Source organism: Symphalangus syndactylus, chromosome X (genome assembly GCF_028878055.3).
Source record: "Symphalangus syndactylus isolate Jambi chromosome X, NHGRI_mSymSyn1-v2.1_pri, whole genome shotgun sequence".
Taxonomy (NCBI): domain Eukaryota; kingdom Metazoa; phylum Chordata; class Mammalia; order Primates; family Hylobatidae; genus Symphalangus; species Symphalangus syndactylus.
Window position 1 is genome coordinate 51448607 of NC_072447.2, and position 15679 is coordinate 51464285.

Sequence of the window (15679 nt, forward strand, 5' to 3'; positions counted from 1 at the left end):
CATAACCTTGACAATTCTGAAATACAGGACCATAGTCATTTACAAAATCATTAAGACAAATGCTGTGGCTAAAATAAACTCTCAACTGCATTAGGTTACATCATTGCTGTGGTAACACTGACAGTGCATTTCCTTGACTCTACATGAAGTACAGGTGTGGGTATTTTTTTAAAAAACTCATTTTGTAAAGGCTCTTGGGTAGGTGACTTTGAATAAAGAACAACAAGGCTTTTGCAGTGCAGATATCATTGGTCATTAAGCTCTGTAGTGCACACTGTACAATGCATACCTCAGTGAAATTACACAACCCAGAATGGACCTGAGTGGTGATTCTCCAGTGTGTTGAAGCTATACGTGCCAAGTCTGGCTGTCACAAGGTCCTATTAGATCCTGTATTTTCAAAAGTTTAGTCTCTCAAAACATATTTATTAAGTAATAATTAATTCCTTTTCCCAGTTGCATTTGGCAAAGTCATACATCATTGCTGACTCAGGCTTCTTATCAATGCACAATAATTAGTGTTCCTATGATGAAATGATGTGGTTCCTGGTTCCTATCAAAAGCAAAGAAACCCACCATTCTTTTTTTTTTTTTTTTAAGCAGCCTTATTGTGGCTTCCATCATGCTGAGTTAGGAGCCAACAGGTTTACTAAATTTTAGTTTAGAAGTTTTACAAGGTCACTTCCATGTAACATTCTGTGATCCAGGATGCAGGAAGAGGCTCTTTTACCCTGGCCAGAACCACAGGATCAATACTTTTTAAGCAGTCTGGGGCTCATGGCCTGGTACAGCAATTAGACCATCTCACCCTTCTTCCTTCCACATCTCTCATCTATACCCCAGTATCAGCCTGTGCTGGGTTGAGAAATGGGGCACTTTATGGTCAGCAGACATGTATGAGGTTCTTGGCATTTACCAGACACCATGCCACACAATAGTGGAACAAAAGTGAACAAGATACAGTTTCTGCTCTTGAGTAGTTTGCACTGTATTAGGGGAGGCAGCCATGGAAATAGATAATTTTAACTGGGTTCTGTGTAAGTGCTAAAGTTTGTATAGGATCAGTGAAATCTCAGAGGGGTTCCTCATGCTGCCTCCAGGTCCGGGGAAGGCTTCCTGGAGGTTGTGATGCCTAAGGTAAGTTAGCCAGATCAAGAAAGGTACAAAGCTTGTTCCAAGAAAAGTGAACCACATTGGTAGTAAGAAGCATGGAAGCACTGTAGGTGGTTTGGTTCTACTGAAGTGAAAAGTTTCAAGAAGGGAATGGAGGAGAAGAGGTGGGAAAATAGAAAAGGAGCTCAGTCACAAAGGGCTGTGTCATGCTAAGGCATCTGGGTAATAGGGAGTCATTTAGTAGTTTAAGCGGGGGAATGTCATGGTCAGATTACGGTCCTAGAAAGGTCACTCACTCTGCCACAGAATGAATTTAAGACATGGCAGACCTGGGGACAGAAGGCTAAAGCAATCATCTAGGAAGGACACCTAGAGCCTGAGGGAGGCCAGCAAGAGCGGGGCCTTCCCACCCACCTTCCTGATTGGCTGTAATGCCCTCCTTCAGCAAGCTCTTTCCTTAGGGTCTAGAACTAGAGCTTGGTATCAAGAGGAACCTATAAACGAGCAGGGAGGCAGAATAGGCCAAAGAGGAGCATGTCTTACCTGGAGACTAGCTTCACCCTGAGTCTGAGAAGCTAAGAAACACAGATTACATCAAGAAGCTGGGTCTCTCTTGAGGCAAGGAAGCCGATATTTCGTATCCCTGTGTCATCCCTGTGAGGGGTGGCTGCATAGCATAACCTCTTATTTGTCTGAGGGCAAATCTCTCAAGAAGATGCAGCAGTGAGCTTTGTTAGTTGCCAACTTTCACAGGAACTGGGAAATGAGGCACTTGCTGGTAAGGTAAAGCTGATCCATGTAGGTCGTCAACAGCATCCAGTACACCTTGCTAATTCCTTATCAACCCCCAATAATCAGGTTAGATGGTGTCACCCCTCTAGTAGTCATTTCCTTCCACCAAGTGTGTGCTAGGGGCCCTCCTGTGTGCTTCCATGAGACTTCTATTTCCCCTCACATAGTCTAATTAATACTTCCAATTAAGCTGAAAAACACCATGAAGATAAATGCTTATATAGAAACATTTACCAAGTTCTGTGAAATGTTTCTATCATTGGCTTTCTATTTTTTTAGAGAAGCTTTTTTGTTTCTTTTTTTTTATTGAGGTGAAATTTACATAATATACAATTAACCACTTTATTATTTTTTATTTTCTCAACTTTTATTTTGATTCAGAGGGTACATGTGCTGGTTTGTTACCTGGGTAAATTGCATGTCACTGGGGTTTGGTGTACAAAGGATTTTGTCATGCAGGTAGTGAGCATAGTAACGAATAGGTAGTTTTTCAACCCTCACCCTCTTCCTACCCTCCCTCCTCAAGTAGGCTCTGGTGTCTATTGTTCCTATCTTTGTGTCCATGTGTTCTCATCATTTAGCTCCCACTTATAAGTGAGAACGTGTGGTACTTGATTTTCTGTTCCCGCATTCGTTTCCTAAGGATAATGGTCTCAAGCGCCATCCATGTTCCTGGACATGATCTCTTTTTTTATGGCTGCATAGTATTCCATGGTGTATATGTACCACATTTTATTTATCCAGTCCACCATTGATGGGCATCTAGGTTGACTCCATGTGTTTGCTACTGTGAATGGTGCTGTGATGAACATACAGGTCATTGGCTTCATTTTTGTCTTTCTGCTAACATAACCAGCTCACAGCTACCCTGTTACCCTTCTTTAGGTCTCTCCTGACACCACTAAAATTGGGACATTTTGTCCATAATAATCACATTGTCATATAAAAAAGCCAACCAATCTACAACAAAAACACTTCCATTGATTCCCTGATGACCATAGAGTACAGTCCAAGCTATCTAATTAGATTTGTAAAACCATCCATAATCAGAACCCAGTCTAGCCTTCTTCCCCACTGGTCTGTTGGTTAGAACATTGCCCCACTAGCCTTCATGTGGCTTGTCCTTCCTGAGTCCATATCTTTGCCTTTGCTAATCTTGGTGCTAGATAGAATGCCCTCCCTGCTTCATCTTGGGCCTGGAATTTTCTGTGTGTCCTTCAAAGTTCTAAAAAAGTGCACCTTCCATTTAAGACCTCACCTAACTATCTCCGTAGGGAACTTCCACCTTTCTGATTCCACTAGTATTATTGAGAGAACCATTTATTTTATGTTCCAGCAGCATCACGAACTATATATCCTAATATATATTAGTCATATGCATATATTTTTATCTCCCTTTTTAGAGAGTGCCTTCCTGAAGGGTAGGAGTCATGTTTAGCATTTATTTAATATCATCCAGGGCTGGAACTGACTATATAATTTGGGAGGCCCATAGCAAAATGAAAGCGCAAGTTATTTTTAAGAAAATTATTAAGAATTTCAAGGTGGTAATAGCAGAGCATTAAACTCAACATGGGACCCTTTTACGGAGTATGGGCTGTAGGCCTGCACAGGTGGCATGCCCATGATGCCAGCCTTGCCTAGGGCTATGCATACAGTACATAATCAATGACTACTCTCAAATGAATGGATGTAATCAATGAATGAATGTATGATTAAATAAGTTCAATTCTTTTAATATCATCCTTTAGTTTGTGCAAGATACTTTGTTCCTAAAACTGAGGTAGGAGAATGCTGTAGGTAAACATTGTCAGTAGTTGACTGGAAAGCATTGACTGAGCAAAGAGCTTGTTGCTATGTAAGTATTAATCACAGGGTATATTAAAGGATACACTTAAAAAGAGCATGAAATCATGACTCTCATACAAATATAAAAAGAATATGTATGAACCATTTTACTGAGCTCATTATTTAATGAGGGAACCAGAAAGATGTTACAACTGTTTCAAAGGAAAATCCAAAGAGTAGACATATTTATATAGGCCATTAGGAATGCTGAAATAAATTTGCTTAATAAATGCAAAACTGACTTCTACCACAGAGGCAGAGGGAAGTCAACCTCTACCAGACAGAATGTGAATTTCTAGGGACAAAAAATATTTACATTACTATCAGTTTTCTACAAGACAATTTCTATCTCTACAGAGTTGTAAAATAGCCTAGTCAAAGCAATGAAAGGCAATGATAACCCTGATTGATGAGCTAGTCAAGATACCAGCTATATTTCAGTCTTTCACACTTTTTATATAGGAGAAAGGTAGGCTATGCAGGAGAGAATGTGATCTTGTGATACCAACCTCGTCACTGAATATGAACACCCAGAACTTGGGGAAAATCATTTCTATTAATAGCTGTTGCTTCTGTTGTTTCTCTTGTAATTGATTCTACTTTTGTTGAAGAGCTCTGAAGGAACAGTTCTTTCCTTGGAACAATCAGGGTGGGAAGGACTCACTTCACAGCTAAAGTAGAAGTCTTGGCAAGGTCCTTCTGGAGCATTGTTTTTCTTGGAAAAACTCCCAGTTTTGCTCTTAAGAAAACGTGTATAGTTATAAGTACCTAAACATTACAAATTTTAAACTAGAAATTCATTACAATACAAATATTTAGCCATTTCAAATAACCAAATATACATAATGCTTACTAGAGTATGCGTCATTAAATATTAACCCATTTGTAAATTAAATTTTAGATTTTATCAATCTATGTATGTCAATAAAAACGTTGCTCTTTCTCCCGGGGCCAACCCCACAATACAATTAAAACAAATTAAAATCTCACTGGGAAAATAAGATTATCTTATAGAACATTCTAGCACCTTCCTACTCAAAGTGTGGTCTTTAGAAGGATGCTTGACACAGGAGTATTTTATGTTCTTATGAAAATCAACAAATAGGACAAAAGGATTACTGTTTTATTGTTGACATATAGAAACCTCAATAAATACCTAAGTGTAGTGAAATTATATACAATAAACAACAACATAATGATAAAATACAAAAAAAAAAAGAAGGAAGCTTGTTAGAAATGCAGTATCTCAGGCCCCACATCAGAACTATAATAGTAGAATCTGTGTTTTACCAGTACTTAGGTGATTCATGAGCTTTTTATAGTTCTAGAAGTTCTGCTCCAGAGTATTAAGTCCTGAAAGTCACCTCTAATATCTTTGATGTTTTCACAGGAATTGCCTATCTGTTTGCCAAAGCTTATCTGGTTTCCAAGAAACCACAGTATCTGGACACATGTATTCGGTGTGGGGAACTCACATGGCAGAAAGGCCTGCTAAAGAAGGGGCCTGGGATTTGCCATGGAGTAGCCGGCAGTGCCTATGTCTTCCTGCTGCTGTACCGGCTCACGGGAAACTCTAAATACATCTACCGAGCTCAAAGGTCAGCTGTTCTTTATGGGTCTTTTTTTTTTTTTCTCAAAATTTTAATCTAATTATTTTTCTGAATTAGTACTATAGTCACATGGTTTGAAAAGCGTAAAAATAAATACATTAACTATGCCTTGTAGCCATGCAGTTGACTTCCCTAGAGACAGTTTCTTGGTTATCTTCCCAAAGATATTCTGTGTACATAGTGTATAAGTAAATGTCTTAATCCATTTGAGTTGCTATAAAGGAATACTTGAGGGTGGTTAATTTATCAAGAGAAAGTTTCCTTTGGCTCATGATTCTGTAGGCTCTACAAAAAGCATCACTAGCATCTGCTTTTGGTGAAAGCTTCAGGAAGCTTCTACTCATGGCAGAAGGGGAAGGAAAACAGACATCACATGGAGAGAGAAGGGAGAGAAGAGGAAAGTGCCAGGCTCTTTTTAACAATCATCTCTTGGGAGCAAATAGAGTGAGAGCTCACTCATTACCAGAGGATGGCATCAATCTGTTCATGAGCAATCTGCCTCTATGACCCAACCATCTCCCACTAGGTCCCACCTCCAATACTGGGGATCAAATTTCAACATGAGATTTGAAGGGTCAAATATCTAAACTATAATACATATATATAAGTGTGTGTGTGTATTAGGCGGATATTTAGGTTATTTCCAATATTGTGTACTACAAATAATGCTATGATGACTAATCTTGTGCATATATCATTTTGCACATGTATAGGTATATCTGAAAGATAAATTTCTAGAAATGAAATTGCTGGGCTATATATATATATTTTTATATATCCTAGTTATATATATAAATATATATATATTTGTAATTTTGACAGACAATATAAAATTTTCCTCTATAGTTTATTCCCTGTAAACTTGATAAAGATGGAACATCTGCTGTATACCAGACAACACTGCTTTTAATAGATATTACCTCTGACTGGTAAGCTGGGTAAACTGGGCCAGGAGGAACATAAATGAACTATAAATAATCTGATAGAAAGCACAAGTAGGGGCTTCCCTGAATGCAGAGTGGCATGAAAGTGGCATTCATTTTGAAGGGACTTAGAAGCTGTCCATAACCATGAATGGTTACAAAAGATATTGTTTTCCTTTGTGGCACTTAGGTCTTCTAAGCCAGAGTGTTCTCTCATGCCCACCCATGTAGTCTGGTTCCCATGAATCTGAGCTGTCACTTGGCAGAGGTGGGAGGGGGTGCTAGAGTAGCTCCTGTACCGTTGTGAAGATTCCCACTAAAAGTGTACAACTGATGATTATCAAATTGATTGTGCGACATTTAACAAATCACTTATTAAAATGAGCTAAGTGACTGTTAAGTGATCTTTAACAAGGTCACACAACCTTTAACAAGTCACTTAGCTCATTTTAACGAGTGATTCTCAATTTCTTCATTGATAAAATATGGAAAATAGTGCCTACCTCATAGCGATGTTTGGTAGTTTAAACAAGTTAATATATGAAAAATCATTTAGAAATAATGCTTGGCACATAGTAACTGCAATGTAAATGTTCATTGTTATTAGTATAAATTTGAGTTTTATAATTCCAGACTTTTCTTTATGTGTAAATATATGTTCACATAAATGTATATGTGTACATGTATATTTTAATGAGCTCCTACTACTATATATGTATAATAGTTCTATACATACTGTTTGTAGCTTATAATTTTATTTATTTATTTATTTATTTATTTATTTGAGACAGGGTCTCACTCTATCACCCAGGCTGGAGTGCAGTGGTGTGATTTATGGCTCACTGTAGCCTGCAACTCGTGGGCACAGCTCAGCCTCCTGAGTAGCTAGGGCTACAGGTTCATGCCACCATATGTGGCTGATACGGTTTGGATCTGTGTCCCTACCAAATCTCATGTCGAATTGTAATCCCCAGTGTTGGAGGTGGGGCCAGGTAGGAGGTGATTGGATCCTGGGGACAGAGTTCTCATGAATGGTTTGGTACCATCCCCTCTTGGTACTGTATAGTGGTAGAGTTCTCAAGAGATCTGGTTGTTTAAAAGTGCATAGCACTTCCCCCTCCCCTCTTGCTCCTGCTCTGGCCACGTAAGATGTGTCTGCTTCTCCTTCACTTCCTACCATGATTGGAAGCTTCCTGAGGCCTCCCCAGAAGCAGAAGCTGCTATGATTCCTGTACAGCCTGCAGAACTATGAGCCAATTAAACCTCTTTTCTTTGTAAATTACCCAGGTTCAGGTATTTCTTTATAGCAGTGCAAGAATGGACTAAAACAACAACTATTAATTTTTTTTTATGTAGAAACAGGATCTTGCTATGTTGCCCAGGCTGGCCTTGAACACCTGGCCTCAAGCTATCCTCCTGCCTTGGCCTTCCAAAGTGCTGGGATTACAGGTGTGAGCCCACCACCTCCCCGCTATGTTTGCAGCTTATAATTTTAAATGAACAATTTTTAAGGGACATTATTTATTTCATTTTGTATGAATCTATCTCATTTCTTAAAATGGCTATATAGTTATTCACTATGCATGTACGATAATTAACCAATCCTTAAATAATGGACACTTGACATTTGTGTAATCTTTAGTAACACAAACAAAATTTCCCCAAATATCCAATACATACATTTCTGTGCACTTGTGAAAGCACTTGTCAGAAATTTTAGAATTGAAGTCATTAGGTCCATAGGTATTTCTTGGTCTATAAATAGCCTGTCTTTATCCTTTGCCCATTTTTTTCCTGTTGTGATGCTTCTATTCAGAATTGTAACTCTTTGTCAATGTATGCTGTAAATACTTTCCTGCTTTGCCATTTCTCTTTTAATTTTGTTTGTAGCCTTTGTCATACCAAAGTTTTAAATATTTTTCTTGTCAAAGTTTTCAATCTTTTCTTCAAAATTTCTAGATTTTCTGTTATGCTTTAAAAACCCTTCCCACTTCAGGATTAGAAAACTATTAATTTACATGGGCTTGTAATAATTTTATGATTTTATTTTAACATTAAAATTTTTGATTCTGCTAGAAATTACTTTTTAAATGGTCTCAGATGGGTATCTATTTTTGTTTATTAAAAAAAATTCTAATAGCATCTGTTGACCAGTTACCCCCATGATTTGAAATTCCATTTTTTTATAAACTGAATTTATATAAATATATGAGTTCCATACTTTCCCCATATTCCACCTATCATTCTCTTATTTATTCTTTTAATTGTATTTTAGAGTCAATTTGTCATATTTTAAAACAAGCTCACAGAAATTTGATTGGAATTTCATTGAATTTACAGATTACTTAATGAGAATCAACATCTTTAGAATATTGAATTTTTCCATCCAGAAACATGGTATACCTTTCCATTTATTTAAGTTTAAACAAATGTCATTGGTAAAGTTTTGATCTTATGAAGAAAATCTTGTATGTTTTTTGTTAATTTTATTCCTGGGTATTTTATGTTTCTAGGTTTATTGTGAGTGGACTCTTTTCCTTCATTATATTTTCATATCATTTATTACTGGTATTTATGGAAGCTTTTAAAACATACACATCACTGAAGTTTATCAATTCTAATGTGTAATTTTTCATATAAATATAGATTGTATCTTATAAGTATTTTACTTTTCATAAGTATCATAATAATATAGCTGCCTTAATGAACTCCATTACTGTTTCTATTAGTTTTTTATTGATTCCATTGGGTTTTCTAAATAGATACACCCATATCTGCAAATAACTATGATTCTGTTACTTCCTTCCTCATGTGCATGGTATTTTTTTTCCACTACATGGTTCTTCTCTCTAACAATGCAACCCTATAACAATGTTCAATAATAAGAGTGATAGTAAACACCCTTGCTTTTATGCTGATTTTACTAGAAATGTTCCTATGTTTTACCATGGTCTTTTATAGTCACTTCTTATAATGTTTATCATTATAAACATTAGATTGTAAGTGTTGGATTATAACACTTCTCTGTTCAGTGTAATCCAATGGCTTCCCATATGATTCAGAGTAAAAGCCAGTCTTTCCTACGAATGAAAGGTCCTACATGATCTAGCCTCCCATTACCTCTCTAATCTCATTCCCTACTCTTCTTCCTCCTGGTTCTGTCTACCACTGTGGCTTCCTTGTAATTCCATTAGGATGCCAGGTGCACTCCACCTCAAGGCCTTGGAAGTTTTGGTTCCCTCCACCTGTAATGCTCACTTTCTACATATGTCTCCTAGCTTCCCCATTTCAGTCAGACTTTCACTCAAAAGTCATTTTCTCAGAAAGGCCTTCCCAAGTCAACTTATCTAATATTTAATGTTTAGAAAACATAAACTATTTTTGTGATATTTACATGAAGGCACTGAAGGGCAAATACTAACTTATGTAAGTCTTTGATTTGAAGCTCTGTTGTTTAGGAAATCTGTTAATATAATTGATTCTTGGTTTCTTAATCTCTTTAGGTGGAAGCCAGACCTGTTGTTTCCCAAATATAGAAAAAGAAAGTAATTTTGGATATCATCTAGGCTGGTGGGATTTCACCTTTGGGCTAAATTTCATCAGAAATGAATGAAATTCATTTATTCCCTATAAAGTGTATTAAAAGGGATCAGAACAACCCCTCTATTTTCTTTTTTGTAATTTTTAATATTTTAATTTTTTAAAATTTGTGTAAATGTATGGGATTCAAGTGTAATTTTGTTATTTGCATAGATTGCATAATGGTGAAGTCAGGGCTTTAGGGTATCCATCACTCAAATAATGAACTTTGTACCCATTAAGTATTTTCTGTCAGGCCAGTCCTAGCTTACAGAGTCTTGGTTATAAGAAGGGTCCAGGTCTCTTTAGACAACTTACATTTCTCACTAACAGGTAGAAGACTGGAAATGTGGAGGTAATATCTGAGTATTGTTCGGGCATTGTGTGAACAAAAGTTCTCTGAAATGGAATGTGTAGGAAAGAGACTATTCGAGTGAACAGTTTGCAAACAGAGGATACACAGCCTGTGGTGTAAAATGAAGCAGCCTTTCAGGGCTGGGTTTTATAGCAAAGTTGCCTGCCCAGGGTCAGGTCCTTTTATGCAAATGAGGGATTGAAACTCAGTTCCGATTGGTCAGTGCAGCTGAACCCTCATTGGCCATGGCAGGTGACTGATTGTTTGGCTTTGGTGTGATCTGATTAGTTACTTTCCAAGCTCAAAACCAGAAGTCTCTGTCACCTGTTTCTTCCAAATGGTGGGTGGAGGGCTGGCATATCTTGGCACTCACAATAGGAACTGGTTTGGAGAAAGAAAGGTCCTGTGATGCTTTTACAACGTCTTTCTCAGAACACAGAGTACATGATCACTCCCTCACCCAGCCATAGCTGCCTGGTTCTGTTTTAACTTGGAGCACCTCAGTTTGCCGTGGGGAACCCATTTTGTCTGTTGGCTCGGGCATACTTTAACAATTGCATGTTAAAAAATATGTACCTCCCTAAAATGAGTATTACTTAGTTGTCACCTATTATTTTTTAACATAGAGTTGGATTTTATGGCTGCAGAAAAAATTTGACAACTTCTTAATTTTCTTTTATGCTTATTCAATCACTCGGGTTTTCTACCTCTTCTTTTTGGTAGTGCATATATTTCTGTAAAACCATCTAGTTCTTTTGAATTTTCAAATATTTGACATAGAGTTCTAATCATATAGCTCCATAATATTTTAAATTTCCTATCTCTGTGGCTATGCGCCCTTTGTGATTTCTAATGCTTTTCCTTCCTGGTCAGCTGCACCACTGTTTTTTCTATCTTGTTAATCTTTTCAAGGAACTGGCTCCTGGTTTTGCTTATTAATTTTTTTTGTTTTTCTCTTTTGTTTTCCACTTTTACTTCCTTTTATTTTGTTATGTTCTAGAGTTTATACATGCTTAATTAGAAAGCATTCCATCATTTTATTAATAATAATGGTAACTCACAGATCTATGAATTTTCTTCTGCATTCAATTTTGGTCATAATCAATGGGTTTTGATATGAAATGTTTTCATATTTTATTGTGTCTTCTATTCTTTTTAGTTCTGTAATTAGCATGCTGACTTCTATTTTGACTGAGAACATTTTAGAAAAAAATTTGCTTAATTTTGCACCACTGGATAGATTTTTGAAACATTTTTCACAAATAACACACAATACAGGTCAGAATACAATGAAACTGCTACTCTCAGACATTGCTGGTATATTTTAAGTTGCTATGTATCATTTAGAAATTATTTTGAAAAGCATAGAAAAATATTTAGCATATTTTTAAGTGAAAAAAATACAGGATACCAAATCATATATACTTTAATAACATGTAATAATGCAGCAAATACATGAGTGCATGGGGGAAAGGTCAGAAGAAGAGCTAGCAACATTGTGGGTTTCTTTTATTCTATGATTTTATAAATCGTCTTTTATGTTTGTTTTCTAAATCTTCTTTTATGTTTATGTAAAAAGTAATATTTTTTATTTATTGAATGCTTGCTATATTCTCAGAGCCTGATATATAATATCCTTTATCTTTACATATAACACTATCCAGTTCTGCAACTTCACCATTTTAAAGTCAAGTTGAGAACTTTGCCAAAGGTCATACAACATGAAATTATCAAATCTGTGTATCTCACCTGCAAAGCCCTTGCTCTTTCTACTATACCAGGGGTTCTTAATCTAGGATTTGTGAGTTTGCTTGACAAAGAGATTGTATCTCAAACTTAAATGTAACATTTCCTTCCTTTCTGAATGTAGGTAATAAGTCACAGAAGTATTAGTAGCTGTGACTTTGCAAACAATAGAATTCATAGATATTCTCATGTCATATTACTCTTGTTGCAGATATTGTAAAATCTACATTTTACAATATGCAGAAATGCTAGCAGTTGCTAAATCCACTTTTGTACCTTGGCATTTAATGTGTTAGCAAATAATACATATGTTATTATATCACAAATTTGGCTTTAAAATTTTTGTCGTGTTTTAATATAATTATTTTCCTTTGGAATCCTGTGTGCCTTATTTTATACACTTGAAAACTTTTTTTCTGAGGAGCCCGACTGAAGCTATATCATGATGCTGGCTATATTATTACAAACTTAGAAGTAACTCTTATGATGCATTAATATTCTACTGTTTAAAATTTTAAATTCCATTTTAAAATTGTTTCATACTCAGGAAAACAGTTATAGAAAAATTGTACCAAATAGAATTCCAATCTGTTTCCTGCTGATTTATTTTAAGTTGCCGTATGTAATTCCAAGAGCCCTAAAAAAATCAAATAAATAATTACCCTTTGTAAGACCCCCTATGTAGTAGCAGTAACCTAAATTTATGACAGTATCAGCGCTTGGGCCTTACCAAGCTGTGAACTCCAGCCTCTGAATTGGTGATTATTTGTGTTCTTGATGGGAATTAGTAGAGCAAGTCAGTAAAAAAAGATGATGTAGGTAACGGCACTTTGGAAGCTGTAAACTACTGTAAAAATGTTACTTGTTAAAAATAATCTGAATAATATTTGTGGCAAATATGGGTGGCAAAAAAAAGGGTCTTTCATAGGGAATTTAGAGGCCTGTGATTTAATTTAAGGCGAATGTCTCAAAAATAATCTGTCTTGTAGCTGCGTTTGCTATTTGATGTTATCATTGTGAAAGGTTGCTGCCTTTTCCTATTCATCTTATTCCCTTGTTTGCTCACAGCACAGATTGTATAAAATCTTGCCCATTTATTTTTACAGTCTCTGCTTTTTGTCACATATAAATGAAAATCTAGCTCAGAAGTAATATGTCTGCAGAAACACAGCATATTTACTTTTTTAAAGGAACAGTCACGTATCACTTTGCTTCTTTTCAAGATAAATGAAAGTAGAACAATTTATCTGTCTTTTTTTACTTTAATTACTGGATGACAGAAAGAATGAAATCCTTGAAAATTCCAAACTGCTTTGCTTTGCAAACTCTAAGAATAGTTGGATTTGCTTGCCAGCATAATTTGTTGTGAAACATACACAGTTATATAATGGATCTTCTTCTTTTTTTTAACAGAGAAAATGTTTCTTAAAATACTTATATAATTCTGGAAAGAAAATTATGCCAAAACTTTAATAGAAGAGGAAGAAGCAACCCAAGGTCTATAATATGGAAACACTCATGTTAAACTGTTCATATTTTCTTCTTCTCTTAGGTTTGCTCAATTCTTATTTACCGAGGAATTCAAGGCCGGTTCTCGGGTCCTTGAAAGTATATACAGCTTGTATGAAGGCTTCTCTGGGACAGTGTGCTTTCTGATTGACCTGCTGCAGCCCAATCAGGCTGAATTCCCACTCTTCAGCGTCTTTGTTTAGAAGGCTCCATCTTCCACTGTGGCCCTGCAGAGATTCCCTGAGCCAAGCCAAGGCAGTTTCCACATAAGCCACATTCAATGGTATCGCAACCATGAGCCTTAACATTGCCACCAGAAGGAAGGAATTAGGCAGGTGAAGGCAACATGATGCCAGATTTGAGAAAGGATCTGCAAAATAAAGATACCACAACTCATCTCAAAACTGCAGAGATTTAATGTGTCAGGGAATAGATGTGAAACAAGGGATCATAGGAAAAGGGGAAAGAGAAATGATCTGTTTTTCAGTTATGACATAGAAAACCAAACTGCAAGTGTGGACTATGACAAAAAATACGCTAATACCTTTGCAATCTGAATGAGAATTTGACCATTTGTGTGTGCCCTCTACCCTTAAATCCAGAAATAAAGACAATAAAAAATTAAAATAATTGCCCAGCTGAAAACTGCTATGAGGGATGAATTGTCAGGTTGCTGAAGTATAAAAATAAACTCTTGGTTGTCCTGTGCTTATACTTATTGAAATTTATGGTTTTTACTGAGTAAAGATATTTGCATATGAATCTCTATTTTTTTCATTACCCTGGGCAATTTAAAGAAATCATATCATAGCTTAGTTCAGATACTAAAATTTGAAGTTTTCTTAGGCCTCAGAACCTCTCTTTTCCTGGTTCCTTTTTTTTCCTCAAAGCTCAATTAGAATAGCAAAATTTATAAGCTAGTAAACATACTATAGCAAGTGTTGCTGTAAAGTGTTTTTCTCCATAGGAAGTGTTAACTGTGTATTGTCTATTGTTAGTAATTTTAAAAATGCCTTTATGCACATAATCTTGATGGAGCTATTAGCTGAACTATAAAATATACTCTTGGTAAATATCACTAATTTCAAAGATCAGGGGAACCACTACAAAGATGTATCATTTCTGCCTTTGTTTAGGACAGGCAGACAGGCTGAGGAAGTCACCAGTGATTGTGGAAATAATTTTGTTCCATTTTATACTATTAAATGAAGAGATGAGTGAATTCTGTGGTTGGTTACCTTACCTTTCAAGACACAGGGTCCACTAGAAATTGGCTGTAATACTCATTGAGCCAAGTTGTCATATCAAATTCAATCCTGCTGTAAACACATAGAAGTAGTGAAACTGCTTCAAGTAAATAGTGGTTTGCAGAACACTATAGGAGCATCTGTCACTTCAATATGCAGAGCATGAGTTGACCCTTTTCCTAGAATTTTGTCAGTGGCAATTGCGTATATCAGATTGAGTAGGAAATTGTGTACTGTATAAGACTTATTTAAATAGTCATTAAATATTTGGATGTGTGTGTGTGTGTATGGTGTGTATTCCATATCTATTCCCATGTAAATCCAAATACTTATTCTTTATTTCAGTAATTCTTAACTTGAATCATAGACTTTGGAACGAGTTAGGGAATGCTCTGTTGCCTAAAAAGCAAACCTACAAGTATGTTGGTGTGTGTATATGTATGGACCAGTTTGTTTGTGTGTGTGTGCTCATTTTGAGGGGACAAGGATCCCTAGCATTCATAACATTCTCAAAGAATCTGACCAAAGAAAAGTAACAACTATCTTTGTGTATTTTATGACTGTGTATGTTTGCACTCATTGCAATAAAGTAGGACAAAATGATTTTGAAATGCATACATCTTTTAAGCTTCCTGTTTCATTTTTACATCCTCAGATATAACCATATCAAATTGGCCTCAGTTGTTCATCAGTGAAAATGCTCAGTTTGGGTGATACCACATAAATAGCAGCTTTCAGATGACTCCCCAAATTGGGTCCAGAAGTTCTTTCATATAGGCTGAATATAATAACCATCCTATATACAGAGCTTTATGGAACACAGAACCCCTCAAGATGTGTTTGGTAAATGCTCCAAAGTCTCACAGCTAGAAAAGGACAAAACAAGGATTCAAACCCAGGGTTTCACTTTCTGAGTTTATTTATTCAGTATTCTAGACTAGAATCTGGGGATACAAT

General features: G+C 36.1%; 1 protein-coding gene across 2 annotated transcripts in view; it reads left to right on the forward strand.

Annotated features, from left to right (window-relative positions):
- LANCL3 (LanC like family member 3) overlaps positions 1 to 15337 on the forward strand; it is a 101126-nt gene extending 85789 nt beyond the window's left edge. Inside the window, exons 4-5 of one of the 2 annotated variants that reach the window (XM_055267574.2) lie at positions 5144 to 5351; positions 13519 to 15337. In XM_055267574.2, coding sequence (XP_055123549.1) covers positions 5144 to 5351; positions 13519 to 13678 — 368 coding nt within the window. In that variant the 3' untranslated portion in view covers positions 13679 to 15337. Of the gene's footprint in view, positions 1 to 5143; positions 5352 to 6209; positions 6274 to 13518 lie in introns of those variants that run through there. The other variant, XM_055267575.1, reaches the window with a different exon arrangement.
- Positions 15338 to 15679: the final 342 nt, after the last annotated feature.